The sequence below is a fragment of the Aethalodelphis obliquidens genome, unplaced genomic scaffold, assembly GCF_003676395.1.
Source record: "Aethalodelphis obliquidens isolate GAN/ISIS:26980383/991018 unplaced genomic scaffold, ASM367639v1 scaffold1, whole genome shotgun sequence".
Lineage (NCBI taxonomy): Eukaryota > Metazoa > Chordata > Mammalia > Artiodactyla > Delphinidae > Aethalodelphis > Aethalodelphis obliquidens.
The window spans coordinates 69,569,036-69,596,891 of NW_020837945.1; the positions used below are offsets into that span (position 1 = coordinate 69,569,036).

Consider the following 27,856-nt stretch of genomic DNA (forward strand, 5'->3'; position numbering starts at 1 on the left):
AAAAACAGAACAATAATAACCTTTTAGCTATCCCCATATTTAAAAGGAGAAAAGGTTTCTGTTTATTTTCCTAATTTGCATTTAAATAGATTCATTTATCATTTATTATATATTAAGAACTAGATTTGTATATTTTCACTGAGTTTAAGCCAGCATAAAAACATTACTTTGCAAAACGTGGAAAAAAAAAAAAACCAAGTAGCTTACATGTAACATCTATCTTCTTAATGAGACAAAACTATGTTGGTTTCCAAACAAAGAGATAAAATTTCATTATTTAGACATGAACTTTCCTCCTGGAGGAATTTTGTTGTTTTATTACATTTTGTTGAACCTACCATTTGTATCTTCTCAAAAAAAAAAAAAAAGACAGTTCAAAATGTTTGAAACCACTGTGGAGACATTTTCTTTAGTTTTGGGGGTTTTTTTTCTTTAGATTTTTGTTCCAGTGTCTAGTTCAGGTGTCTTCCAGAAAGCCCAATTCAAATAGATCAAATCATAAAATGTCCTAGTTTAGAAAGGGTCAGCTTGTCTGGAGATTAGCAACCCCAGAGCCTGTGACCAACTCCCTCATGCATTTCTTTCATTCACTAAGTATTTATTGAGAGAAGTGGAGCTATTTGAATCAGCCATCCCCAGGCACTGAGGGGGCAGGTGGGAGGCAGAGACGAGGGGGCCGGGTACTGGCCACTGAATGGCCGCATGTGAGGGGCAGCATCCTCCCACCGCTGGAGCCCCACAGTGCCCTGGTGGCTGCCTTTTGGGGGGCAACTGCTCTGTGGAGCCTGGGCAGAGGAGTTCCTACAGTCACATGCAGGAGGCAGGGCAGTGTCCCAAGAGCCTGGATCAACAGACACTCAGTGAATGTGCCTTGGGTGGCATGAATGAAGCCCACTGGGGGGGCTTCACTTTTCTGAACCTGTTTTCCATCCGTAAAGTGGGCCTGCTGGAGGCAGTGAGATGATGCTTGCGAATGGACATTTTGAACCCTAAAGCACTGGACGGATAGATGTCAAGGCTGAGACTAAGCAGCTGCATTTCTCTGGCTATTAAGAACAATGCCAGTTTTCTTACAGTCATTCTTTGTATTCAAAAGTTAGAAATGTTAAGCTGTAGCAATGAATAAGCATTCTGACCCAGGAGACTCAATAAAACTAATTTTTATTTTGAATGGAAAAAAATACACTCCGTAAGTTTCCAAATTGAGCCGATTGTAAACCAGGATGCTTACCTCCATTCTGGGCACTGCTTATCCCTTGGAAATGAAGAGAAGCCCAGAAAAGAAGAGACTTGCCCACAGTCTCATGGGTAATTAGTGACAGAGCCAGGCCCAGAACCAGCCTAGTCCTTATCCCACTTAACTGCACACGCACATGGGTGCTTACATGCGTGTGCGCACACACACGTTCTCTCTCTGCAGCCAGCTGCAGTGAATGCAGCAGAAATGCTGGTGACCCTTGCAGGCAACCAGGCTCACAAAAGTGAGTATTATATACAATTAGGCAGCAGATTCAGGCCCAGAGAAGACTTGAGACTGTCCCTAGGAAACAGCCATGTTGGAGAGACCGTGGTTCCTGATATCACATCGACTGTCTGGTCCCTAGGTGCCTGAGATGAGTGTCACCTCCTTGGAGCACTGCCTCTAGCCTCCGGCATAGCTGAACTTTCCCAGAATGCGCAGCCCCCAGAGACAGCTCGTGTGCTCCAGTATGGAAGGCAGATGGGGCGCAGTGGCCTGGGTGCAGACCTCATTGTGTGAGAAGCCCATTCAATGAGGCGTGCGGTTCCTCCAGCACTCTTCGCTCTCGCCTGCCTTTTAACTCACTGTTGTTATTGCTTTTCTCCTTAACTGGCCCGTGTTCGGCTCTCCTTGCTCTGTAGTCCGGCAGGGACCTGGCGCCAGGCAATCTAATCATTCTGGTGCTAGCACATAACTCTCTGTTTATTAGCATATCTAAATACTCATTTAACAGAAAATACAGGGAAGGTCACTTCTAGGCCACTGGGATAGACAAGAAAGTATGAGTGAGCACTTTTCATCCTAAGTTCCAAGCACTTGAGGCATTTCAGATTTTCATTAATTCTATTGATTCTTTGGTCAACAAGGAAAAGAGATGAGGGATTATTTTTAAATGGGGTTGAGAGGCAGAATTTAAAAGAACAAAAATTACACAGTGAAGTTCCTTTAGACTCCTGGGACACTTGTCTTCTTCCCCTCTTGTCCTTAATAGTAATTTTAAAAAGCGCTGACCGCGTGCCTGCGGTGTGGGGTTGGCTGTGGCTGGTGGACCCGGGGTGGCGCACGCCACCGATCCTGCCCAGCCTCCGCAGGCACCCCCAGCCTGGAGCATCTGCTGACACTTGCAAGTGAAGGATGATACTTTTGCCCTTTATCTGTGTAGGTAGCCGGAAGTGATCTGGGTAATTCAAAAGGGAGAATCATCTCCAGATTCAATCCCATTTTATGCCCATTTGCCTTGGGAAGGTGATGTGCTTGTACTTAACCATGGGTTGTCATTGCCTTGGTGTCCCTCTCCTGACCTCCAGACAAAACTCTAACTGCCCACAGGACACCTCCACCTGAAGGTCTCCTAAGCCTCGCAAACTCAGCATCTGAAACGGAACCTGCGGTCTCTCCTCCCCTACCCCAGCTTCTTGCCCTCCTCTTGAGGTGGTACCTTGGGGGCACCTTCTCTTACAAGGATCCAGGGCGCCATGCCAGATACCTGGCTGTCTTCCCTCTCTCTTTCTCACCCTCCCTCCCCAAACAGTTGGGAGTCCTCAGTCCCTTCCTAGCGACTCTCGCTCTGCCCACTTCACAGACTCCACTGTCACTCCCCACATCCGGGTTTCCAGGTTCTCACTCTTGCTCCCCAGGATTACAGCCTCCTAACCATTCTTACTGCTCCATCTCTCCCCGCCAGTCCACATCCCATGCTGCTCTCAAAGCTCACATCACATTTCACTGCTCAGCTTACAACCCTCCACTGACATCTTGCTGCCCGCAGTGTATGGTCCAGGTTTCCTAAAGCCTGTGTCCAGGGCTCTCCATGGTCCCTTCTACCTCCCCAGCCACATCTTCTCCTCACATCAGGTCCAGAAGCACAGAAGTGGTGCTTTCAGAGCCCTCTACACACCGGGCTGCCCCACGGTTCTGCCCCTTTGATCTTCCCTTTGCCTGGAGCCCACATCTCACTCTTTCACCTGGCTAATTCCTACCTGAGTCAGGGTCAAGTCAGGTGTCACCTCCTTTGGGAAGCCTTCTCTGCTCTTCCCTCTCTTCACACCATCAAGAGAGGCTGCTACCTTGATATACCACACTGACCTTTATCTTGATAGATTTCTTTGTTGAGTTGCGATTTTAATCACGTCATATGCCAAGTTGTGCTAACACTGTATCTGAGTCCATGTTTGCTTTCCACACTGGCTTTTAAGCCACTTAAACTCAAGAACCACATATTAATCATTTTTGCCTTGTATAGTGCCTGGCGTGTAATGAGTGTCCGATAAATGCTGGTTAAACGTAACTGAAAAAGTAAATTCGCTTTTCCGTTTAAAGGGGAAAAATGGAATGAGGCTGTGACTCTGCCTTCCAGGAAAGCTGGCGTGATCTTTGCAGCTTCTCAGCCTACACCTGTGCTCCATCCTTCCCTGCTCTACTCTGCAACTGAGCTGCAGCCTTTAGCTCATCCCAAACTATGGACCATGAGTTCCAAGCATAGCGATCCTCTTCTCCAAAGGTTTAACACGTTTCCTGGCTATATCACTTGACTACTCTGGGCAGAGACTTACAGAAAATCCAAATTAAACCAGTTTGAATAATAAAGAGGATTTCTTGGCTCAGGTACTAAGCAAGTCCAGACACAGTGTGGAGATCAGGCAAGGCTTGATCAGGGCTCTGCTTGTTTCCTGCCATTGTTTTGGCTACGCTCTTTCTCTGCCCATTGGCTTCACCCTCAAGCTGCCAGCAGAATGGGTACAGCAATTTGAGGTGCAGGGTCACAATGACAGTATCAGAGGAAGAGAAGTCATATCTAAACAACTACAGTTCTGTTTTCCCAGGAGCTTCCAGCAAACTGCCCTTTGTGTTTTATTGTACTGAATTGGATAACATTCCCGTTTCTAAGACAGTCCCATGGGTCAGGAAATGTCATACACTGATTGGCTTAGATCTGGTGTCCTGAGAAGGGGTAACCCTTAGAGTGACCAGGCTTTCCCTTGGAATTGAGGTTCTGGTTAGCTCCCCTAAAAGTGAGTGGGCCACCTGTGGGAGAGGTGGAAACCTAAATGAAAACCAGGTACAGAGCCATGGGGAGGAAAATGGCTCAATGCCCACTGTGCTAGGCAGTATTCACTCTACCCTTAAAATCCTCCTCTGCTGGTTCCTCATGGGTCATAGCAGAAACCCTGTGAGGCTGTGGAGTCACAAGAAAAGGTGACTGCATTCAGAGTCAGTTCAACAACGTGTGGTCGGGCAGTGTAAGTGGGATGGGGCATGTTAGGATGCCCTGTGGCTTCCAACAAGTGTCTCTCTCTCCTGCTGGAGCAGTAGGGAGTGGATTAAACCTCCCACTTGTCTCCACTTCACCTGTCCCTAAAGCACGCATTGAGGGGGGGCATGGCTTTTGACGATTTCTAAAAGCTTTTAAAAGGGGAAATAACTAGGGAAAGTGAGCAGCTTCCTCCCCGTTCTCCTTGGTCCTCTTACTCATTTTCTCTCTTCCCCTAGGCTCTGTAGGGAGACATGGAGGCTGGTGGCAGGGCCTTCTGCTAAGGAGGAGGGCTCTCCTGGGAAGCCAGGGTGTGGGCCACCCCCGACCCTGAGCAGGATGACTGGTCCTCACTGGGCCCCAGCAGGAAGGCTGCTTTTCTCCCAGTAGCTCTGAAAGTTCCTTGCTGTTGGACCCATACCCCCATGATGACTGTGCGCCTTCTTTCCCCCTCTAGATGTTCGACTGGATAAGCCACAACAAGGAGTTATTCCTCCAGAGCCATACAGAGATTGGAGTCAGCTACCAGCACGCCCTGGACCTCCAGACGCAGCACAATCACTTCGCCATGAACTCCATGGTGAGTGCAGGGTCTCTTCTCGGGGGCAGGAGAATAACGAGGGGGACGGGGCTGCGGTGGAGGGGGCAGAAACAGACTTCCAAGCTGAGGAGGAGTGAGCAACTCTGAACACGCGGCCCCTTGTAGCATCCCATTTGTCAAGACAGGGACGAGCGCAGGACACGTGGTGAGCCGGCTGTTCCCGCAGCAGATTATGGCCTCATTTCTGCCTCCGGACCCTGCTTTACAGGGTGAAAGGAACGTGCTAGGGTTGTAGAAGCCATCAGCCCAGTGCAGGACTAGAAAGGAGAGTGCCCAGTTCCACTCCGCTGACTAAACCCACTGGCATGTGTGAGTCACTAAGCTGGGATGAGAGGCACCTCAGGCTGTGGCGCGTTGGAAACGGTTGAGTGAACTGGGCTGCTTAGACTAGAGAAGAGGAACCTTGCGGGACACACAGTTGCTGCCTTCAGTTATGTGGAGGGCTGCCTTGGAGAGAAGAGGGCGGAATTGTTTTGTGTTGGTCTAGGAGGCAGAACAGTCCAGGGGACGGCAGTTGGAGGGGGAGGCAGCGCATGGCTCAGGAGGTGGGATGTACTGGAAGTTAGTGAGCTCCCCGGGATGGGGAGACTTCAAGCAGACACTGAATTCAGAGAGGGATGTTTGCTAGCTGTGTGGCCATAGGAAATTTACCTGTCTGTGCTTCCATTTCTTCATCTGTAAAATGGAAATAATAATAGCCACCTTATAGGGCTGCCGTGAGGATTCAATGAGTTAATTGTAAGGTGGCTGGAGATGTGCCTGGTACATAGTCCATTATCAGTAAATATTGGTATTATGATAATGATGATGCTGGTGATACAGGAATCTAGTCCAGATGACTCCTGTGATTCCTCGTAAAACTAACACTTTGGAATAGTAATTTTTCCATGTGGTCTCCCCAAGACTTTGAAATCTTGTCTGCCCCTTGAACCCGTTGTATCTGAAATGTCTGCAGCCTAAGTATGTCTCAACATCTCTCTCTCTCCCCTCTGCCAGCTCTTCCTGCTTGTACTACTGGTCCAATAGAATAGCTCCACCATTCCCCGTATATCTGAACTCCAAAGACACCATATCATTTCATCTGGTGATGCTGGGAGAGGGGCAGGTGTTAGAAAAACATAAACACAGAGGATCACAGAGGCCAGAAAAGAAGATAATTTCATTTTCTATGGAGTTGTTTTAACAGTGTTATACACTGGACTGTGTTATACACAGAAATAATTCTGGCCTCAAGTTTTCAGTGTCTAGTTAGGGAGATAACTCAGACAGTCATGGTACAGCTTGATATGTGCGGTGATAGAGATGCTGAGTGACGTAAGAACCGTACAATCTCAGTGGTTTAAAGTAATAGAGGTTCATTTCTTGTTCCTACCACATGCCCCTCACTGGCTGATGGGGGCTGTGCTCATCGCACTCACTCGATGAGACTCCCAGACTGAGGGAGCAGCCACTGTCTCAGATGCAGCCAGTGCCTCAGCAGACAAAGCAAGCAGCCAAGCGCACGCTAGCTCTGAAACCTTCCACCTAGAAGAGACGCATTTCACTACCCAGCACAGTCACACGGCCACATCTAACATCGCGGGTGGAGGTATATGGTCCTACCTCCACATGTTGGGCAGGAGAGAGTGGGTGTTTGTGAATAGCCCTGATGAGTAGCACAGGGAGCCATTGCAGGATGTAAGGGAGAGGTGAGCAGCGTGAGATTTGAATGGGAAGGGACCTCTGGCTGCGGAATAGAAGGTTGTGGGACCAGGCGGGGAAAAGGTCAAGATTGACTGTGTTACCAATTTGGGCCACAGCAGTCTTGTCCTCATCTAAACGTAAAGACTAGTCCAACTAGGCTTCTATAATTATGTCTCATCCCAGGCCCGCTTTGGTCACAGAGGAGCAAACCGATTGATCGCAGGTGATTAAGAACAGGAACTCAGATCTAGTCAGGTTTGATTATCGGTGTGCCTTGTGGATTTCCCCTGGTGAATTTTACAAATTCTGTGCCGGAATCTTCATGTCGCCCAACTGCCTGGCCCTAAGGCAGACAAACTCATTTTAATAAGAAGCAAAGACAAACATGATTAGGGAGGTAAGTCTACCATCAAGCCCTTCAAAACAGTGAACTACAAAGTTACACAGAAAGAGCCTTTGAATTATCTGCACCACTGCTCTTCTCTGTTAATATGGGTAACTGAGAGTTAATAACACATCAAAAACCTTTCCTCTGACACATTTACTTCTGAAGTCTCCATTTTCAGGACAAAAAAAATAAAAACGAGGGAGGAAATTTACTGAAGGGAAGCATCTTCTGGAGCTGGGAGGGAGGAAGAGGAGGTTTAATACACAACAGCCAGTTAGCATGTTCCAGCCCATCTCTAGTCTCCCTTTGCGGTGCCTGTTTAGCCTGATTAGGCTGGCTCTCCTCTCTGGCTGCAGGGCAGGGGAAGGGAAATCCCAGGGTTGTTTGATCAAATTGGCTGAACTGGTGCGTTATAAACGCGGCACGTGCTTTTGTTAACTGGGAGGTTTACAGGTTGCTTATTAAAAGGGACTTCCCCTAAGACGGATGTCAGCAACCCAAGGAGGTGAATAGAGGGAATTACAGACTCCTTTTCTCTGGCCTGAGTGATGGATGTTGCTGCCAAGAAACAGATGAATTTAAGCAGCTACTGCTGGAGCCCAGTGACTGTAGGAATGATCAGTTACTCAGGGGAAGTGAGAATGTGGATTGTTTTGTAAGTTCACTGAGGCATTTCCTTTTTGGTTCTTGGAAAAGAACCTATACATATGCCCACACATCTGTCCATGTAAAGGTACATGCTTTAGGTACTTTGTTTCAGGCTACTTTCAGGTACTTTGTTTCAGGCTACAGGTGAGTTCTTTGCTACTGAATCCTGTTTTATCAGTGAAATAGGCCAGTGATCCCTTACCTTTCGGGGAGGTCACAGACCCCTTTGAAATCTAATGAAAGTTGTGGGTCTTCTTTCCAGAGAAATGTATGTGGACAACTTTTTTTTTAGGCATTTTCAGGGGATTCAAGGGAATCCTAAAGCCTATCGATCACCCTCCCCAATATAAGATCCCAAGAACCTCATGACTTCTTTCTTCATTCATTCCACAAATAATTAAGGATTAGACATTGTGCTGGATGTTGGGCATATAGTGGTGAACAAAATGGTCTGTCCTCGGAGGTTCCAGTGGAGAGACAGGTGATATTATATAATCTCATAAGTAAATATATAAATACAAATCAATAAGTCTTATGTTGGAAGAGTAAGTGCTGCTACGATGGAGGATAACAAAAGGGGCTCCATGTAAATGAGGGGAGGTCAGGTATATTTTTCAATTAATAATCAGTACTGACTTAATGCTTATTGTTCATTCATTGATAGTAATTAATGGTCTGTGAATTAACTCTATAAAGTACCAGTTCTTCTTTATAATTTAAAGAACCCCTAGGTATACTGTTTGGTAAATGAAGATGATCTAGTTATAATTCATCTGTTTTTTAAGTTTAGTTTTCATGTCTAGTTTTATATACCAGTTAAAGACACGACCCCAGCTGAGGTGACCATTACTGAGAAATAATTGCATATCATTAAATCGTGGAAGCAAAATCAGAAATTTCCTAAATTTTGTCTGTCAATTGGTACCAATAAAGGCTATCAATTATTAACATGTGGATAGTGTGGGAGTATAATGCCCCACTGAGTATGGTACATGAGCAACTCTGAAAGAAAAAGGTTAAAATTGGTTGATCTTTGGCTTTTTGTTATGACATGTTTGTTTGCAGTTTCCACTGGGGAATCCTATTCTTTTGAGCTTTAATAATAATAATAATAACCCACCTACTAAATCCAGTAGGAAGATATTCTCTGGCTTCTTATAGGGCCTCGTAAAGCCAGGTTTCCTGAGCTCTCTGGGGCCCTCCTTTTCTTAATTTCGCCTTCTGTTGTGAAAGGCTTTCTCACCAATTCTCCTTCCCCTGAATGTGGCCTCCTCCTCTGATGGGAGTGTGGGCAGATGGAATTAGGATCGGGTTGTACTGTAACATGCAACAGAACAATCAGGTAGCCATCTATGCTCCAGTTCCTCGTGAAAAAGACACTCACAGGAGTACATACAAACAACACAGTCTTATTTACAATTTTAATTAGCCGGTTCTTTGGGGAAGATAAATTGCTAATGGTTTCTGTCTAGAGTTTTAAAATATGAAGTGATATTCATTTTCTATTGTTACGACTGTGAGGACTCACATTAGTGATAACCACGTGCAGCTGGACAGTAGGAAGCCTTTCTGCTGCCGCATGTTGATAGCTGCTTTAATCCTATTAATTTGCTCACCAGAGGCACATACTGCCACTTGATGGTGTGCAAATCAGACCAATTGCAGCAAAGCCTGTGGTGCTCTCTTTGTTTTGAGGGGAAGTTAGAAATGGTAGCACCAAGGAAAAATCAGATCTGGTGCAGGAGAGGTAAAGATTCTGAGCAGGTTTCCTGACCCCAATTTGAGAAGCCTTGCTCTGGGGTCCTCTGTCATCTCTGATTCTCAGCAGCCCCAAACCATGATTCTACAAGTAATTCCCTACCCGCAAACAGACAGCACTTCCTATGATGAAGTGACCCCACTTCCATCGCCCACACTCCCATCAGAGCAGGAGGCCACACTCAGGGGAGGGAGAATTTGTGAGAAAACCTTTCACAACAGAAGGCAGAATTTAGAAAAAGGAGGGCCCCAGAGAACTCAGGTTTTGGGGAACACACGTGTGCACACACACACACACACACACACACACACACAGGCACACACATGATTGTGATGTTTAATAGCCAGGATTTGACCCTGTCATAGCCACAAAGTCTCTTAGTACACATAAAACCTGTTGAAAAAGAGATGAGTCTTAGCTTGTATGCATTAGTCTTTTCAGTACAATTTTTTTTTCAAAGAATCTTGTAGTAGACTTGCTAACAGTGTAGATTTCTTTTTGGCTTCCACCCCAGTCCTAGAAAATCATAATCTCTGGGGGATGAGGCCCCCAAACCTCCATTTTTTAACAAGTTTCATGGGTGATTTATGTACATATTAAAGTTAGAGAACTGTTGTTCTGTGGAGATGTATATGTATTTATAAAATAGTAACACCCTAAAATAAAGCATTACAGGTTCTGAAAGAGAGTCCACTTCTAGTATGACAGCATGAGGCACTATCCAACCTACTCTCCAGTGAAACTGGTGGACATTATTTTAAAAGAACCATTTAAAGTCTCTAGAAATGGTGCTAAGTGCACACAGCAAATGAAACATTTATTCAAGAAAATTTACTAAAACTTGGTAAGAACAGCGATTCTCTGGTATTTGAACCAGGACCCTCTTTCCTCCCACCTCCCAGCTCAACGAAATGGAAACGCTACTCCAGACTAGTGCAACCAAGAACACAAGGTCTCCTTTGCCCCCAGCTCCCAATTGAAGGACTGTCTTCCCAGATAGGACATTTTCTATCCTGGTCCAAGCTACCTGTTGCTGAATTTAAGTTCTAGGTGAGTGTGGCCAAGAGGTGGGGACTCCTTCTTCTGCCTTGCCCCCACTCATGGAGCAGAGGCTATACATGGGCACAACACTGCTGAGAAATAGTGTTGTCTGGGAATAGAAACAAACTATGAAACAGAGAGCCCCAAATCTTTTCCCAAAGCAACTGCATTTATTTGCAATAAGAGAGTAGAGAAGTTCAAGCCAATAGCACTCTCAGAAATGCCCTTAGGGAAGTTATGGTGAGAGGCAACTGGGAGAAGATTTCTAGAGTCACTGGAGATATAGGGTAAATAGTAGGCAGGCTGGTTTGCCAGAGAGAAAGAGACTTCCTGGGGTCAGAACAAATCTTAAGTAGTGACCTCAGGAACTGTCCCTTCAAAGGAGCTTGGATTTGATTGGATAGATCTGTGAAGCAGATCTATATTTATACCCCAGGACATTGTTGAAAGCAATAGAATAATGAGCTGGAAATGAGTGGAATTTAACAGCTGGGTGTGGTCAGGGAAAGAGAAAGTTAAAGAGAGGACTGCGAAGACCAGTGTCATCCCAGGGTGACTGTGGGCATACCCAAGGCTGCATCCCCTGAGGAGCAACATCAGGGGTTTCCCACTAAAATAATCCAGCCAGTCAGTAAACAAATAAGCAGGCAAATAACAATAACAAGCCCCAGAAGTGTGGGAATCAGTACCCAGAGATGCTACGATGTATTATCTATGTGTCCAGGTTCCAACAAGCAATTATGAGCTATGAAAAGAAACAGAAATGTATGACGGGGTGGGGGGGAACAAATGGATAAAAAGCACACACAGGAAAAAGCAAGAAACAGAAAATGCCTGTGAGAGTGACCAGATATCAGATTTAACAAAGATTTCTAAGTAGCCATTATAAATATGTTTGTTTTTTAAAAAACAAAAACTGAAGGAAACTATAATTGAAGAAGTGAAAGTAGGTATGATTCTCTCACCAAACAGAGAATATCAATAAAGAGATAGAAATTATTTTGAAAAGTACCGAAAGGAAGTTCTGGAGTTGGAAAATACAATCACTGAAATGAAAAATTCACTAAAGGAGGTCAACAATAAGTGAATTGGAAGAAGAACCTTGAAGATAGAGCAATAGAAATTATGCAATCTGAAGAACAGAGAGAAAAAAGAATGAGGAAATATGAACAGAGCCTCAGAAAAATGCAGGACATCATCAAATGTACCATCATATGCATAATGGGAGTACTAGAACGAGAGAAGAGAGAAAGAACATTTTTTTAAAATTATAGCTGAAATCTTCCCAAATATTGAGAAACAATCTACATAGCCAGGAAGCTCGAGGAACTCCAAGTAGGATAAAGGAAAGAGATCCACAAACAAGTTCATCATAGTGAAAATACTGAAACCTAAAGACAGGGAGAAAATCCTGAAAGCAGCAAGAGAAAAAGAAGTTGTCACAGGGGAATCCCAATAAGAATAATAACTGATTTCTCATCAGAAACAATGGAGCCCAGAAGGAAGTAGAATAACATATTCAAAGTGCTTAACGGAAAAAAACTGTCAACCAAGAATCCCATATTCAGCAAATCTATCTTTCAAAAAAGAAAATGAAATAAAGATATTTCCACATAATCAAATACTGAGGAAATTTGTTGCTAGCAGACACACCTTATGAGAAACAATAAAGGAAGTTCTTTATGATGAAAGCGAGTGACCCCAGACTCGCTCTTTTGAATCTGTACGAAAAAGACAGAGAGCACTGGGAAAGGTAATTTTATAACTATAAAAGACAGCATAGGGCTTCCCTGGTGGCACAGTGGTTGAGAGTCTGCCTGCCGATGCAGGGGACACGGGTTCGTGCCCCAGTCTGGGAGGATCCTGCATGCCATGGAGCGGCTGGCCCCGTGAGCCATGGCCGCTGAGCCTGTGCATCCAGAGCCTGTGCTCCACAATGGGAGAGGCCACAACAGTGAGAGGCCTGCGTACCGCAAAAAAAAAAAAAAAAAAAAAAAAAAAAAAAGAGACAGCATAGGTGCAAATTTCTTCTTCTTTCTTCTCGTCACTGATTTAAAAATCCATTGTATAAAATAATATGTATACATTGTACTACTGAGCTTATAACATACAGAAATGTAACATATTTTCCAGTGACAGCACAAAGGAGATAAGAGTAATGCTGTATAGGGCTAAGGAAGATACTCCAGATGGTAACCTGAATGAACAGGGACAGAAGAAACCATCCAGAAATGATAAATAAGGAGGTGAATATAACAAGAGCTATAAACTTAAATTTACTCTGCTTTCTTCTCTCACCTTCTTCAAAAGACATAAATTTATAAAAAGTGATACAATCTAATGCTGGGTTTATAACATTTATAAATGTAATATGTATAATAACGTCACAAAAAGAGGGGAAAGTGCTCACTCCCTCTTGGAAGAGCACCAGAATCACAACTAACTGCTGAACAATCATCAACAGGAAGACACTGGAACTCACTGAAAAAGATATCCCACATCAAGAGACAAAGGAGAAGCCACAATGAGACGGTAGGAGGGGTGCAATCACAATAAAATCAAATCCCATAACTGCTGGGTAGGTGACTCACAAACTGGAGAACAATGTTACCACAGAAGTCCACCCACTGGAGTGAAGGTTCTGAGTCCCACTTCAGACTTCCCAACCTGGGGGTCCAGCAACAGGAGGAGGAATTCCTAGAGAATCAGACTTTGAAGGCTAGTGGGATTTGATTGCAGGACTTTGACAGGACTGGGGGAAACAGAGACTCCAGTCTTGGAGGGCACACACAAATTAGTGTGTGCATCAGGACCCAGGGGAAGGAACAGTGACCCTGTAGGAGACTGAACCAGACCTACCTGCTACTGTTGGAGGGTCTCCTGAAGAGGCGGGGAGTGGCTTTGTTTCACTGTGAGGACAAGGACACTGGCAGCGAAGTTCTGGGAAGTACTCCTTAGCGTGAGCCCTCCCAGAGTCCACCATTAGCCCCACCAAACAACCCGGTAGGCTCCAGTGTTGCGTCACCTCAGGCCAAACAACCAACAGGGAGGGAACCCAGCCCCACCCATCAGCAGACAAGAGAATTAAAGTTTTACTGAGCTCTGTCCACCAGAGCAACAACAGCTCTACCCACCACCAGTCCCTCCCATCAGGAAACTTGCACAAACCTCTTAGATAGCCTCATCCACCAGAGGGAAGACAGCAGAAGCAAGAAAAACTACAATCCTGCAGCCTGTGGGGGAAAAAAACCCCACATTCACAGAAAGATAGACAAGATGAAAAGGCAGAGGGCTATGTACCAGATGAAGGAACAAGATAAAACCCCAGAAAAACAACCAAATGAAGTGGAGATAGGCAACCTTCCAGAAAAAGAATGCAGAATAATAATAGTGAAGATGATCCAGGACCTCGGAAAAAGAATGGAGGCAAAGATCAAGAAGATGCAAGAAATGTTTAACAAAGACCTAGAAGAATTAAAGAACAAACAGAGATGAACAATGTAATAACTAAAATGAAAACTGCACTAGAAGGAATCAACAGCAGAATAACTGAGGCAGAAGAATGGATAAGTGACCTGGAAGACAGAATGGTGGAATTCACTGCTGCAGAACAAAATAAAGAAAAAAGAGTGAAAAGAAATGAGGACAGCCTAAGAGACCTCTGGGACAACATTAAACACAACAACATTTGCATTATAGGGGTCCCAGAAGGAGAAGAGAGAGAGAAAGGACCCGAGAAAATATTTGAAGAGATTATAGTCGAAAACTTCCCTAACATGGGAAAGGAAATAGCCACCCAAGTCCAGGAAGCGCAGTGAGTCCCATACAGGATAAACCCAAGGAGAAACACACCAAGACACATAGTAATCAAATTGGCAAAAATTAAAAGACAAAGAAAAATTATTGAAAGCAGCAAGGGAAAAATGACAAATAACATACAAGGGAACTCCCATAAGGTTAACAGCTGATTTCTCAGCAGAAACTCTACAAGCCAGAAGGGAGTGGCATGACATACTTAAAGTGATGAAAGGGAAGAACCTACAGCCAAGATTATTCTACCTGGCAAGGATCTCATTCAGATTCGATGGAGAAATCAAAAGCTTTACAGCCAAGCAAAAGCTAAGAGAATTCAGCACCACCAAACCAGCTCTACAACAAATGCTAAAGGAACTTCTCTAAGTACGAAACACAAGAGAAGAAAAGGACCTACAAAAACAAACCCAAAACAATTAAGAAAATGGTCACAGGAACATACATATCGATAATTACCTTACACATGAATGGATTAAATGCTCCAACCAAAAGACACAGGCTTGCTGAATGGATACAAAAACAAGACCCGTATATATGCTGTCTACAAGAGACCCACTTCAGACCTAGGGACACATACAGACTGAAAGTGAGGGGATGGAAAAAGATATTCCATGCCAATGGAAATCAAAAGAAAGCTGGAGTAGCTATACTCATATCAGATAAAATAGACTTTAAAATAAAGAATGTTACAAGAGAGAAGGAAGGACATTACATAATGATCAAGGGATCAATGCAAGAAGAAGATATAACAATTATAAATATATATGCACCCAACATAGGAGCACCTCAATACATAAGACAACTGCTAACAGCTATAAAAGAGGAAATCGAAAGTAACACAATAATAGTGGAGGACTTTAACACCTCACTTACACCAATGGACAGATCATCCAAAATGAAAATAAATAAGGAAACAGAAGCTTTAAATGATGCAATAGACCAGATAGATTTAATTGATATTTATAGAACATTCCATCCAAAGAGACCAGATTACACTTTCTTCTCAAGTGCACACGGAACATTCTCCAGGATACATCACACCTTGGGTCACAAATCAAGCCTCAGTAAATTTAAGAAAACTGAAATCATATCAAGCATCTTTTCTGACCACAAGGGTATGAGATTAGAAATGAGTTACAGGGGAAAAAAACGTAAAAAACACAAACACGTGGAGGCTAAACAATACGTTACTAAATAACCAAGTGATCACTGAAGAAATCAAAGAGGAAATCGAAAAATACCTAGAGACAAATGGCAATGAAAACACAATGATCCAAAACCTATGGGATGCAGCAAAAGCAGTTCTAAGAGGGAATTTTATAGCTATACAAGCCTACCTCAAGAAACAAAAATTTCAAGTAAACAAACTAACCTTACACCTAAAGGAACTAGAGATAGAAGAACAAACAAACCCCAAAGTTAGCAGAAGGAAAGAAATCATAAAGATCAGAGCAGAAATAAATGAAATAGAAACAAAGAAAACAATAGCAAAGATCGATAAAACTAAAAGCTGATCCTTTGAGAAGATAAACAAAATTGATCAACCATTAGCCAGGCTCATCAAGAAAAAGAGGGAGAGGACTCAAATCAATAAAATTAGAAATGAAAAAGGGGGAGTTACAACGGACACCACAGAAATACAAAGCATCCTAAGACACTACTACAAGCAACTCTATGCCAATAAAATGGACAACCTGGAAGAAATGGACAAATTCTTAGAAAGGTATAACCTTCCAAGACTGAACCAGGAAGAAATAGAAAACATGAACAGAGCAATCACAAGTAATGAAATTAAAACTGTGATTAAAAAGCTTCCAACAAAAGTCCAGGACCAGATGGCTTCACAGGTGAATTCTATCAAACATTTAGAGAAGAGCTAACACCCATCCTTCTCAAACTCTTCCCAAAAAATTGCAGGGGAAGGAACACTCCCAAACTCATTCTATGAGGCCACCATCACCCTGTTACCAAAACCAGACAAAGATACTACAAAAAAAGCTTACAGACCAATATCACTGATGAATATAGATGCAAAAATGCTCAACAAAATACTAGCAAACAGAATCCAACAACACATTAAAAGGATCATACACCATGATCAAGTGGGATTTATCCCAGGAATGCAAGGATTCTTCAATATACGCAAGTCAATCAATGCGATAAACCATATTAACAAATTGAAGAATAAAAACCATATGATCATCTCAACAGATGCAGAAAAAGCTTTTAACAAAATTCAACACCCATTTATGATAAAAACTCTCCAGAAAGTGGGCATAGAGGGAACCTACCTCAACATAATAAAGGCCATATACAACAAACGCACAGCAAACATCATTCTCAGTGGTGAAAAACTGAAAGCATTTCCACTAAGATCAGGAACGAGACAAGGATATCTATTCTCACCACTATTATTCAACATAGTTTTGGAAGTCCTAGCCACGGCAATCACAGAAGAAAAAGAAATAAAAGGAATCCAAATTGGAAAAAAAGAAGTCAAACTGTCACTGTTTGCAGATGACATGATACTATACATAGAGAATCCTAAAGATGCCACCAGAAAACTACTAGAGCTAATCAATGAATTTGGTAAAGTAGCAGGATACAAAATTAATGCAGAGAAATCTCTTGCATTCCTATACAATAATGATGAAAAATCTGAAAGAGAAATTAGGTAGACACTCCCATTTACCATTGCAACAAAAAGAATAAAATACCTAGGAATAAACCTACCTAGGGAGACAAAAGACCTGTATGCAGAAAACTATAAGACACTGATGAAAGAAATTAAAGATGATACCAACAGATGGAGAGATATACCATGTTCTTGAATTGGAAGAATCAGTATTGTGAAAATGACTATACTACCCAAAGCAATCTACAGATTCAATGCAATCCCTATCAAATTACCAATGGCATTTTTTACGGAACTAGAACATATCACCTTAAAATTTGTATGGGGACACAAAAGACCCCGAATAGCCAAAGCAGTCTTGAAGGAAAAAAACGGAGCTGGAGGAATCAGACTCCCTGACTTCAGACTATACTACAAAGCTACAGTAATCAAGACAATATGGTACTGGCACAAAAACAGAAACATAGATCAATGGAACAAGATAGAAAGCCCAGAGATAAACCCACGCACCTATGGTCAACTAATCTATGACAAAGGAGGCAAAGATATACAATGGAGAAAAGACAGTCTCTTCAATAAGTGGTGCTGGGGAAACTGGACAGCTACATGTAGAAGAATGAAATTAGAACAGTCCCTTACACTATACACAAAAATAAACTCAAAATGGATTAGAGACCTAAATGTAATACCAGACACTGTAAAACTCTCAGAGGAAAACATAAGAAGAACGCTCTTTGACATAAATCACAGCAAGATCTTTTTTGATCCACTTCCTAGAGTAATGAAAATAAAAACAAAAATAAACAAATGGAACCTAATGAAACTTCAAAGCTTTTGCACAGCAAAGGAAACCATAAACAAGACAAAAAGACAACCCTCAGAATGGTAGAAAATATTTGCAAACGAATCAATGGACAAAGGATTAATCTCCAAAATATATAAACAGCTCATGCAGCTCAATATTAAAGAAACAAACAACCCAATCCAAAAATGGGCAGAAGACCTAAATAGACATTTCTCCAAAGAAGACATACAGATGTCCAAGGAGCACATGAAAAGCTGCTCAACATCACTAATTATTAGCGAAATGCAAATCAAAACTACAATGAGGTATCACCTCACACCAGTTAGAATGGGCATCATCAGAAAATCTACAAACAACAAATGCTAGAGAGGGTGTGGAGAAAAGGAACCCTCTTGCACTGTTGGTGGGAATGTAAATTGATACAGCCACTATGGTGAACAGTATGGAGGTTCCTTAAAAAACTAAAAAAGAATTACCATATGACCCAGCAATCCCACTGCTGGGCATATACCCAGAGAAAACCGTAATTCAAAAAGACACATGCACCCCCAATGTTCATTGCAGCACTATTTACAATAGCTAGGACATGGAAACAACCTAAATGCTCATTGACAGACGAATGGTTAAAGAAGATGTGGTACATATACACAGTGGAATATTACTCAGCCATACAAAGCAACGAAATTGAGTAATTTGTAGAGACGTGGATGGATCATCTAGAGACTGTCATACAGAGTGAAGTAAGTCAGAAAGAGAAAAACAAATATTGTATATTAACACATATATGTGGACCCTAGAAAAATGATACAGGTGAACTGGTTTGCAAGGCAGAAATAGAGACACAGATGCAGAGAACAAACATATGGGCATCAAGGGGGGAAGGTGGCAGGGGTGGTGGTGGTGGTGTGATGAATTGGGAGATTGGGATTGACATATATACACTAATATGTATAAAATGGGTAACTAATAAGAACCTGCTGTTTAAAAAAATAAATAAAATAAAATTCAATAAAAAAAGAGGGGAAAGGGAATAAAGCTATACAGGAGTGACATTTTAATATCTCAGTGGAATTAAGTTAGTATGCCTCTGAGACTGATTCTCATAAGTTAAGATATTCTTGTTAAACTCTAGAGCAACAGCTAAGAAAATAACAAAAAATAATAGAGGAAAAAGTTAGCAAAGATATTAAAATACTACATTATAAAATATTCAGTTAACACAAAAGAAAGCACTATAGAAAGAACAGAGGTATAAAGACAGACGTGACATATAGAAAAAGTATAATGGCAGGCATAAATCCAACTATATCAATAATGACATTAAATGTGAAAAGGTTAAACAATCTAATCAAAGGTAGAAATTTTCAAATGGATTTAAAAAAAAAGATCCAACAATATATTGTCTATAGGAGAAACACTTTAGATTCAAGATTATGATAGATTGAAAGTAAAAGGATGGAAACAGATGTATTGTGAAAACAGCAATCATAAGAAAACCCAGAATGACTACACTAATAACAGACATTTAAATAGACTTCAAAACAAAACAAAACAAAACAAAAATGTTACTGGAGAAAATGGGGAACATTTTGTAAAGATGGAAGAGTTACTCCATCCGGAAGATATAAAAATTATAAGCATATGTACCTAACAATGTAACACCAAAATAAATGAAGCAAAAACTGACAAAAATGATGAGAAATACAATTCAAAAATAATAGAGACTTTCATACCCCACTTTTTTTTTTTTTTTTTTTTTTTTGTGGTACGCGGGCCTCTCACTGCTGTGGCCTCTCCTGCCGCGGAGCACAGGCTCCGGACGCGCAGGCCCAGCAGCCATGGCTCACAGGCCCAGGCGCTCCGCGGCATGTGGGATCCTCCCGAACAGGGGCACGAACCCACGTCCCCTGCATCGGCAGGCAGACCCTCAACCACTGCGCCACCAGGGAAGCCCCATACCCCACTTTTAATAATAGTTAGAACAGCTAAGCAGAAGATCAATAAGAAAATAGAAGACTTGAATGAAGAAATAGACTATAAACCAAATCAACCTATAGAACACTCCACCCAACAACAGCAGACTATACATTCTTCTCAAGGGCATGTGAAACATTGCCCAGAATAGACCATATATTGGCAATAAAAGAAATCTTAATAAATAAAAGGGATAAAAATAATATAAAATACATTCTCTGACCACAATGGAATGAAATTAGAAATCAGCAACAGAAAGAAATTTGGGGAATTCACAAATATGTAGAAATTAAATAACACTCTCTTAAATATACAATGGATCAAAGAAGTAATAAAAAGGGAAATTAGAAAATACTTAAAAATGAATGAAAATGAAGACTCAGCATATCAAAACTTATAGGCTGCAGCTAAAGCCATGCTTGGAGAGAAATTTATGGCTGTAAATACCTCTAGTTAAAGAAAGAAAAAGAAAATCTAAATTAATATCCTAAACTTCCACCTTAAGGCACTAGAAGAAGAAGAGCAAACTAAGCCTAAAACAAACAGAAGGAAGGAAGTAATAAAGATTAGAGTGAAAATTAATGTAATAGAGAAGAAAAAACAGTAGAAAAAAATCAGTGAATCCCAAAGCTGGTTCTTTGAAAGATCAACAAAATTGACAAACCTTTAGCTAGAATAACCAAGAAAAAAAGTTACTGGCATCAGAAATGAAAGAGGGGATATTACTACCAACCATACAGAAACAAAACGGATTATAAAGGAATACTACAAACAATTGTACACCAGTAAATTAGATAACTTAGATGAAATGGACAAAAACCCAGGCCCAGAGGGCTTTACCACTGAATTCTATCAAACATTTAAAGAGTTAATACTAATTCTTCAGAAGCTTTTCAAAAAAAAAATAGAAAAGGAGGAAATACTCCCAACTCTTTTTATGAGGCTAGTATTACTTTGATACCAAAACCAAACAAAAACATTACAAAAGAAAAGAAAGCTACAGACCAATATTGCTTATGAATATGGATGTAAAAATGTCCAACAAAATGCTAACAGCAAACCAAATCTAGAAACATACAGAAAGAATTATATACTATGATGAACTGGGAATTACCCCAGGATGGTGAGGTTGGTTTAACATCAGTAAAATAAAAAACAAAAATCACATGATTATCTCAATAGACCCAGAAAAACTCTTTGACAGAAGTCAATACCCTTTCATAATAAAACAAACTGGGACTAGAAGAGAACTTCCTCAGCCTGAGAAAGGGCACCTATGAAAAACCCACAGCTAACGTCATGCTTCATGGTGAAAGACTGGATACCCTCTCCCTAGAATCAGGAACAGGATAAGTCTGCCACTTCTAATTAACACTGGAAGTTCTAGCCAGGACAGTTATTCAGGAAAAAGAAAAGACATCTAGATTAGAAAGGAAGAAGTAAAACTATCTCTATTTTCAGATGTCATGATTTTGTATATGGAAAATCCTAAGGCATTTACTATAAAATTATTAGAACTAGTAAATTATTAGAATTAATAAATGAGTTCAGATTTCAGGATATTTCTACACACAGTGAACAATCTGGAAGTGAAATTAAGAAAACTGTTCCATTTATAGTAGCATCAAAAAGCATAAAATACTTGGGAAAAATTTCACAAAAGTGCAAAACTTGTACTCTGAAAACAATAAAACGTTGAAAGAAATTTAAGATCTAAATAAAGGGAAAAACATCTCATACTCATGGAGTGAAAGACTTAAATATTGTTAAGATGGCCATGCTCCCCAAATTAATATACAGATTCAGCACATCTCTATCAGAATCCTAGCTGGCTTCTTTGTAGAAGCTAACTAGTGGATTCTAAAATTTGTATGGAATTGCAAGGGACCCAGAGTAGCCAAAATAATTTTTAAAAAGAACAAAGTTGGAGGACTCATATTTCCTGATCTCAAAATTTACCACAAAACCACAGTAATCAAGACAGTATGGTACTGGCATAAGTATAGACATAAAGATCAATGGAGTAGAATTGAGAGTCCATAAATAAAGTCATATGTCTGTGGTCAACTGATTTTTGACGTGTTCCATGACCATTCAATGTGGAAAGAATAGTCTTTTCAACAAATGGTGCTGGGACAACTGGATAGACACATGCAAAAAATGAAGTTGGATCCTTACCTCATACTAAATAAAAAATAGATCAATTAGACCTCATCAAAATTAAGAACTTTTGTGATTCAAAAGTTACAATCAAGAAAGTGAAAAGGCAGCCCACAGAATGGGAGAAAATATTTGCAATTCATTTATCTGATAAGGGACTTGTATCTAGAATCTATAATACAGAATAAGAGAATAAAGAACTCTTCCAACTCAATAACAAAAAGACAAGTAACCCAATGGAAAAATGGACAAAGAATCTGAATAGTCATTTCTCCCAAGAAGATAAACAAATGGTCAATAAGTGTATGAAAAGATGCTTGAAAGTGCATGAAAAGCTGTTAGTCATGAGGGAAATGCAAATCAAAACCACAGTGAGATACCTTTTCACATCCTTTAGGATAGCTATAATCAAAAAGTCAGATAATAACAAATGTTGGTGAGGACCTTGAGAAATCAGAATCCTCATACAATGCTTGAGGGAGTGTAACATGGTGTGGCCATTTGGAATACAGCCTGGCAATTCCTCAGTTAAACATTGAGTTACCCTATGACCCAGAGATTCAACTGCTATGTGTATACTCAAGAGAAATGACAACATATGTCCATACAGAAGTCCATACATTATACACAAATGTTTAAGGAAACATTAATAATAGCCAGAAGGTGGAAAAAACCAATTGTCCATTGACTGATGAATGGATAAACAAAATGTGGTGTATACATATAATAGAATATTATTTGGCATAAAAAGGAATGAAGTGCTGATACATGCTCTAACATGGATGAACTTTGAAAACATCTTACTAAGTGAAAGAATCCAGTCACCAAAGACCACATATTTATATGAGTCCATTTATATGAACAGTCTAGAATAGGCAAACCTATAGAAACAGAAAGTAGGCTTGGGGTGAATGGAGCACAGAGGAACAGTAGTGAAAGGAAAGGGTACAGGGTTTCTTTTGATGATAAAAATGTTGTAAAATTGACTGCGATGTTGGTTGCACATATCTGTTTACCAAATACTATTATACTAAAACCCACTGAGTTATATACACTGAGTTTAAATGGGAGAATTGTATGGTAGGTGAATTATATCTCAATACAACTGTTAAGAAGAAGGAGGGGAGGAGGAGGAGGAAAAGACAACTGGAGAGTGAATGTTTTGTAAATGGGTTCCTGCTACCTTTAAGATATAATCTTCTTAATGGTTGCAGGTAATGACCATGACAGAGCATGGGCACCAACCATGGTGGTGTTGGCAAAGCTGAGATAGGAGGCTCTGGGTGCACCACTCGGCACTCACTCATTGGTGTATTCAACAAACTTTTGATGTTGTGTTCTCTTTGCCCTTTGCTGGACACTAAGAACAGCAAGATACACGAGACACAAAGCTGCCTTCAAGGAGCTTGCAGTTTAGCCATCCTTAAATTTCATATGCCTAGCGTAGGAGAATTTTGCCCACTAGGATATAAGCTCTTAGGACAGAACTTTGGGCTTCCCTGGTGGCGCAGTGGTTGCGAGTCCGCCTGCCGATGCAGGGGACACGGGTTCGTGCCCCGGTCCGGGAAGATCCCACATGCCGCGGAGCGGCTGGGCCCGTGAGCCATGGCCGCTGAGCCTGCGCGTCCGGAGCCTGTGCTCCGCAACGGGAGAGGCCACAACAGTGAGAGGCCCGCGTACTGCAAAAAAAGAAAAAAGGACAGAGCTTTGTTTCATTCACACCCATATCTCCAGGGCCTGTAACAAGGCCTGGCACCTAGTAGGTGTCTAATAAATGCTCATTGAATGAATAGGATATTAAGCATGCTACAGCATCTGTTACCAACCTGGAGCAGAGTTTGGCAGCGAGGATGCAGAACTGGCAAGGCATGGCCTTTACTTTTGAGGGAACCCCACAGGACGTGACTTGAGCAGAAGCTGAACAGCCATGAAAAGAAGGTGAATGAGAGCAATAGTTTCCAGGATGCTTACCAGGTTGCCCAGGTGATGAACAGTAAAGTCCAGGAACCACTGGATGGTCTTTTAAGTTCCACCTGACCTCAAGCATCTTTGTTTCCGAGGTTCTTTGTTTCCGAGGTTCTAATGCTAAAGATGGAAGTAAAGCCATTAAAATGTGTCCTTCCCTGACAAGAATGAACGTGATCCAGTGTTTTCTGTTAGCGCTGAGATTCCCTAAGGCAGGGCTTCTAAGGAAACCTGTGCTTGTAAAATGCTTCATGTATCACCAACCAGACCTATTCTTACTAATCGAGTTGAACAGGATGCAGTGTTTGTATCTCCACAAACAGCCTTGTGGGTAGAATTTCCATTTTCTTCTAACTCAGTGGGAGGATTAGATTTATTTTCTGATCTGCTCAGGATCCATTTATGATCCTTGCTCTTGGCACCATTGTCAGCATTAGAATTGTCCTAAGGAGAAAGGAGTATGCTTTGAACTAAGCCCAGTGAAGCTGGTCCACATGTCTAAGGCAGCAGCCCTTCATCCTGATGGCCCACTGGAGTCACCTCGGGAGCTTTGAAAAAACACCACATCTGGGCCCCACTGCCCTGGACTCTGATTTAACTGTGCTGGGATGTCTCCCAGGAAACCTGTACAAGGTGGAGAACCAGACTGAGAATCACTGAATCAGGTGGAGAAAATAAGCCAACTGACATTAGCCCTAGGGTCAAACTCTAAAGCTATTGGATAATTAACCTGTGGAGTTGGAGGACTTCCCTTCAAGGTCAGGAGTATCCAGGGGGAGAGAGTATCTGTCTTTACTCTCTGTTCCTTGCTCCCTACTCCAGCCTCTCCAAGGTGCCCCATTTTCCTTTACCCACCAGACTCTAATCAGCCATGTTTGGGGGATTGGCCCCTATTCAAACCAGGAACAGAGAGAAGCTCCTTGGCAGAAGCAAAGCATCACTCTGTACCACTCAATATCACCCTGCGGCACAATGCTGGCTCCCCTCACGTGGCCCAGTCACGTGGCCTGGGTCCCTTCTGAAAGGCTTCTCTGAGCTGACCTGCAGGGCTTGGCTGACTCGTGGCTGGCAGTGGCCTGGTTCAGCCTTCTCTCCTGATCGTTCACCCCCTCCAGCGCACAGGTTTCCCTCCTCTCCCACCTCACTCCTGGTTCTCTGCCCTACACCCTTGGTACCTTTCTAGCTTCAGTCCACTACTCTCGGGGGCCCTCTGTCAGCATGTCCCTTACCCTCAGGATATCTTCTGTGCCCTCTGGGTGTTTACCCCCTGAGCCTTGTAGCTCAGTTTACCCACACACTTGGACATACATGCAGCCAGTGCCTGCTCTCTGCCAGGTCTGTAGCTGCCAAGGAGTTAATTTGTCTGAAATTCAGCCAAAGCTGACTCATGCCTCTTCTCTGAGGTCTCCTGGAGCCGAATGAAAGGCATGAAATGGTCTGTGAAACCTAGCACGTCAGATGAGATAATGTACACGAAAGGTCTTAAACTGTAAGGCATGACACAAATATGAAGTATTGATAATAAGAAGTAGCAGCAACATTGCATATGCCTTTCTGGAGCGTGGCTGGTAGCCGACCAGGAGTACCAGACAAGGGACAGAGACTGATCAGGGACATACAGGCAAGACGTTTACACATCAGAAGATTCAAGAACTGAGAGGTCAGGACTAGATAGGCAGATGAGAAGGGAGCAGTGCCAAAAACAAAGAAAACAAAACAGAGGTCAGAGTTCGCGACCCAACCGGAGGCCCAGAAATGAGGAAGAACTAAAGGATTTCCATCAGCAAGTCCACTTGGCTCTGCCCTCAAAGTATATCCAGAATCTGGCCACTTGTTACCACTTGCACAGCCATTACCTGCCTGAACTATTGTAGTAGCTCCTATCTGGTCTCCCTGCTTCCACCTTTGTTTCCTTACAGTCCATTCTTAACATAACAGCCCTAGCGATCCTGCCAAAAGTATGTCACTCCTGTGCTCAGAATGCTTTAATCCTTCTTAGGATAAAAGCTGAAGTCCCTTACCATGGCTTACGAGGTTCTGTGTGGTCTGGACACCCGTTACCCCTCCAATCTCATCCTCTACCACCTACTCATCTGCTCCAGTCACCCTGGGCTTCTTGCTGTTTCTTGAATGCTTCAAGGTCATTCCTGCCTCGTGACCTTTGCCCCTACTGTTTGCTTACCTGGAGCCTCTTCCTGGCTGTTCATTCTCTCACTTCATTCAGGGCTAAGCTCCAGTGTCACCCTCAGTTTCAGGGGTCAGCCTGCCCTGACTTCTCTATCTTAAGTAGCACTTCCCAGCCCCACCATGCTCTATCCTTTTCCCAGCTGTATTTTGTATAGCACTGAAATAAGAAATATATAGTAGCTATTACCTTATTGTCTGACTCTTCTAAAATGTAAGCTCCATGAGCATAGGAGTTTTGTCTGCTTGTTCCCTGCGTGCACAGTGCCTTGAATTACTGGATGAATGCTTGAATAAACGAATAGGATCGCAGATTTAAGACTCTGACAATAAATCACGATATTGAGGAAAGGGGCAAAGAACTGCCTTAATCCTGAGCTTTACTGTGTTTCTGTGGAGACTGGAACCTGTTCCTCAAGGTGACTGGCCTTGGATTTACAGGTAGAGATGATTCTTCCAAGGAGGAAAAGGACAAGAAAAGTCCACCTGCCAGGCTCCTGCCCATTCTGGAGCTGAGCTATTCTGGGAATTCCAAGGGCAAGTCAAGGACCCCAGTGGGGAGGCTTCAGAGAAGTAGAAATTTTTATTGAATTCTCTCTCCGGGAGCCCTATTCTTCTGGGATATGAGTTTGTGAATCTTTGGGAGCAATTTCTCTTCATCATCTCCCTTGAGGGACATCTTTGGTTGGTTCAACTGCTTTCACATTTATGGCAAAGTAAAACAGCACAGTGGGAAAGAACAAGGGCACTTGGTGCTAGCCGTGGCTCTGTATTTCCTTCCTAGTTGTGAGATCATAGGCAAGTTATTTCAGTTTCTCAGAGCCTCACTACCTCGTCCATAAATGGAGGATAGTGTTGGTACCTTTGCCAGGGATGTTGTAAGGATGAAATGTGATCATGCATTTTAAGCACAGCATTTGGCATGATGTTATGCTTGGCAAATGTTCAGCTCTTATCACTGTCAGGGTCAGGAGTGGTAGAAGAAATAGTTCTCCTTGTTCGGGACATCTCCTCATAGTTCCCATCTGTAGAGCATCTCAAACTTTAACGTGCATACGTATCACTTGGGACAATCTTGTTAAAATGCAGATTCTGATCCAGAAGATGGGGAAAGGGCCTGAGATTCTGCATTTCTAACCAGTTCCCGGGTTGCACTGATGCCAGGACCAAGCTCTGAATAGCTAAGAGAAATGCAGAAGGAAGGCCTGGGAAATAAAATACTGGTGAATGTGTTTCTGTGAAGTTTTATAGCCTCTCATTCCAACCTTAAAGGCAGCCTGAAATTACTACATCCTAACTCAGAAGAGCTACATTGTTTCCAGCCTCTTTCCCTGCTGGCCTCCCTGAATCTAATTCCAGCTGTACCCATCCCTCCCTGCAATAATCCTGCAATAATGCCTCATACAAAGACACTCACCCTTTTAAGGAAGTTTCACTCAGAGCTGCGAGAGGAGAGACAGAAGGCTTTCTCTTTTACTTAAATCTGCTTCTGGGTTTCCTTGGCCCTCGGACATATGGCCAGGCGTTTGTTTTCATGGCTGCTTAATGGTTTGTAAGGCAATTGCTGGAGGAAACACTGCTACAGCAAGCCAGGCAAGAGAGACAGAGGGATTCACAAGCCAGTGTTATCTTTGCTAAGCACCAGGGCTGTTCCAGCTTCTTTCCTCTCTCTGCCCGACAATGACAGATGGCTTCCACATGGTTTGACCT

The 27,856-nt window shown here is 42.3% G+C and overlaps 1 protein-coding gene across 7 annotated transcripts in view; it reads left to right on the forward strand.

Annotated features, from left to right (window-relative positions):
• The window catches only part of KALRN (kalirin RhoGEF kinase), a 637,474-nt gene that overhangs the window by 240,757 nt on the left and 368,861 nt on the right, over positions 1 to 27,856 (forward strand). For all 7 annotated transcript variants that reach the window (XM_027106834.1, XM_027106844.1, XM_027106853.1 and 4 more), the window contains exon 6: positions 4,948 to 5,070. In XM_027106834.1, coding sequence (XP_026962635.1) covers positions 4,948 to 5,070 — 123 coding nt within the window. The remainder of the gene's footprint in view (positions 1 to 4,947; positions 5,071 to 27,856) is intronic.